The 2,994-nt window shown below is 46.3% G+C and overlaps 1 protein-coding gene across 1 annotated transcript; it reads left to right on the top strand.

Moving 5' to 3' along the window:
• The first annotated feature begins 206 nt into the window (after nucleotides 1–206).
• LOC142585625 (uncharacterized) lies at nucleotides 207–2,549 on the top strand. Its single transcript, XM_075696536.1, has one exon. It carries the CDS (start codon nucleotides 374–376, stop codon nucleotides 2,372–2,374), a length of 2,001 nt encoding a protein of 666 aa, XP_075552651.1. The 5' UTR covers nucleotides 207–373; the 3' UTR covers nucleotides 2,375–2,549.
• The last annotated feature ends 445 nt before the right edge of the window (nucleotides 2,550–2,994 follow it).

Below are 2,994 nucleotides of genomic sequence, written 5' to 3'. Positions count from 1 at the left end.
ATCGCAACGCACCGAACGCCTGGCAGTTATACCTTAGCCTTGGACCTTCGACCGAGACAGGCCCGATGAACGGATGTTGTCTGGATGTCGAGTTTCGCGTGTCGTTTTGCAGGCATGGTAGACGGTGGGGTCGTTTTCTGTACTCACGTGGTTTCTCTGCGCTCGAAGGCTCCCACGACAAGCATACTTGGTATCCCAGACTCAGCTCGTACGCCAGACCGAACCAGCGTCAGTGTCGACGGCGGGCAGCCTGTGTTAAAAATCCATCCATCTGTCCATCTCCTTTTTTTTGGAAAAGCAGCCCTGGGCCCTGCATCCGTCACCTGCTCTTCTGTCCTACGATAATCTTCGGAAGCGGTGAGCTTTTGCATTCATGAAGAGGTTTCCGCGGCGAACGTTTTGTGCCGACTACTCACAAAGGCACAAACAGAGAATTGAAAAAGGACGTAATTTTCGCAGTGTAAAGACCCTCAATGTCGCTGCTCTCAAGAAAGTCCTACTTCCCGAAGAAGCTCTCCGAGTACGAGAAAGTGACTTCATCTGTCAGAATTGTTACCGTCGGTTCAAGGAAGACATAGATAATATGCAGGCAGAGTCAACCGAAACATTCGAAGAATTCCGCCCTGGAGAAGAAATCGTAGAAAATTTAAACTCCAGTGTCAGCCTTACCTCCGAAATCTCGCCCCTAAAGCCACCGAGCGCTCTAAAAAAACGCCTCAGACTTTCCTATGCAAAGCGAAAGCAGGAAGAGGTGGCAAGAGCTATGGTGACGAAAATACGATCAGGGATACAGGCAGCATATAATATCTCAGAGACTTCGCGTGCGTTACAAGAAAAGTGTGCGCAATGCAGCAGCTGGGAAGACAACCTACATGCTGCCTACAATAGGTGTACGTCCTTTCAAGAGCGTTGCCAGCTGCTGACACTGCTACCACGCAACCTAACCGTTAAATATGTGCAGGAAGTTATTCCAGAGGCAACGAGGTACGTTATTCAAAAATCGAAGAAGATGGTGGATGGAGAAGGCGTATGGTCAACACAGGAGCGATATACAAGATTTAAGCTACAACACGAAGACATTACCACCGTTTTAGAATATTACACCACGGATGAACTCGATTGCTCTAGACAGACACCGAACAAAAAGGATGTTGTGAGAATCGAAAAGGAGGGAGAGAAGGAATGGGTACCTAAACGGTTCATGACGCGGTCCTTGCGAGAATCATTCCGCCTCTACAAGCAAGCTCACCCTGCCTCCCAGGTTGGCCTCACAAAATTCATATCCTTGCGTCCTAAGTGGGTGAAATGCTCGCCACAGTGGCAAGTGTGTGTTCGCGTGTGCTGTGCAAACTTTCAGTTGTGCCTCGTGGGACTGCAGAACGCCTCCGGAAGGTCGCTTTCTCCCGATGATATGCAGAGTCTCTGCGTATGCCAGGAACCTACTGCGTCATGTTTCCTCAGGAATTGTGAGCACTGTCCACAAGATGACATTTTCACTTTGGAAAATTTTGATATGAGCAGCGAGGACGAGGTGTTGATTGCTTCATGGGAATACGGTGAGCTAGTTAAAAAAACTCTGACCGCTTCATCATTTATGAGAGAATTTCAAAGAATGACCATGAAATGGATTCCCCATAACTATATCAGATCTGTGCAAGCAAAAGCAATACATGAAGAAAAACAGAGCTGCGAGAGAGGTGCAATTGTATTGCATTTTGATTTCGCCGAAAACTGGACAGTTGTGCTTCCAGACGCAGTGCAAGCGTACCATTGGCAGAAGAAGCAGGTCACCGTGTTTACCTGCGTTGTCACGTCAAGGAAATCGACTCGGAGCTACGCCGTTATTTCCGACGATATGTCTCATGATTCAGCTCATGCATGTTTGGCTCTGTCGAAAATCAAAGCACATCTCGAAGACAACGCGCCAATCTACACTAAGGTAACACATGTGAGCGACGGGGCTCCCGCTCACTTCAAGAATAAATATCAGTTTCATGAGCTAGAACGCAGTGATTGTCAAGAGACCAAATGGATGTTTTCGGCCACTGGACACGGCAAAAATGCTTGCGACGGCGTTGGTGGGCTTGTGAAACATCGAGCATCACACCACAACTTGCGGAAGCCTGCAAGTGAGGCCATACAAACAGCCAGCGGGTTCGTGGACGCAATTCAAGGAACGCTAAAGAACATCACCATTCTGGAGCCCCGACAGAGGGAGCTTGCAGACTTTCGCGAAATGAAGAAGGAAAAGTGGAAAACGGCAAAGAAAGTGCCGGGAGTTCAGACGCTCCACATGTGGAAGTACGTTCAATCAAATGAAGGCAGTGCATCCTACGTGGCCTCCACCGCTGCTTCGGAATGGAAGAGACTGTGATCTGGTTTGTGCTTCGGGCTGGACAATATACTATGCGCATACCGAAGTCAACTGCTGCCCTTTATTTCTCGTTACGATTTTCTGAATTGCACTCTGCAGATAAAGCGGCATACTATTTGTAAATTGTGTCCCGATTAAAACTCCTGCTGATTAAAAACCTTGAAGATAAATTGTCCCTCTCAGAAGACGACGTTTCTTCTCCTGACAGTGCTTTGTAGAACCACTTAACACAGAGGTAAACAGATGCAGGTCCGGACACGTCGGCTTCAGAAACACATTAATATTCATTTTTATATATAAAAACCTTTCTTAGCACCGATAAATGATCTAATATTTTTAAAGAATTGATTACATACCAATGTAGCTTAGGATGATAAATTAGGCAATACAAAAAACGTTTGACCGCCGCCTACCAGTTCTTGAGACATCAGGTGAAATCGCGAATTTATTCCCATTTTGACGCATCAAGAACGCCGCTAACAAGCGAGTAGAAGCTCTACAAACATTGAGGATCATTCGAATATTGTGGTAAATAAAATGTAACCAAGTTCAGTGAGTGCTAAAACAAATTTCTGAGAGTTACTATTTCTAAGAGGCAGTAAAAAAAATTCTAGATAACA

This window comes from Dermacentor variabilis, chromosome 6 (assembly GCF_050947875.1).
Source record: "Dermacentor variabilis isolate Ectoservices chromosome 6, ASM5094787v1, whole genome shotgun sequence".
NCBI classification, from domain to species: Eukaryota; Metazoa; Arthropoda; class Arachnida; order Ixodida; family Ixodidae; genus Dermacentor; species Dermacentor variabilis.
The sequence above is the reverse complement of the archived record's forward strand: the minus strand, read 5'-3'. Positions and strand labels throughout refer to the sequence as shown.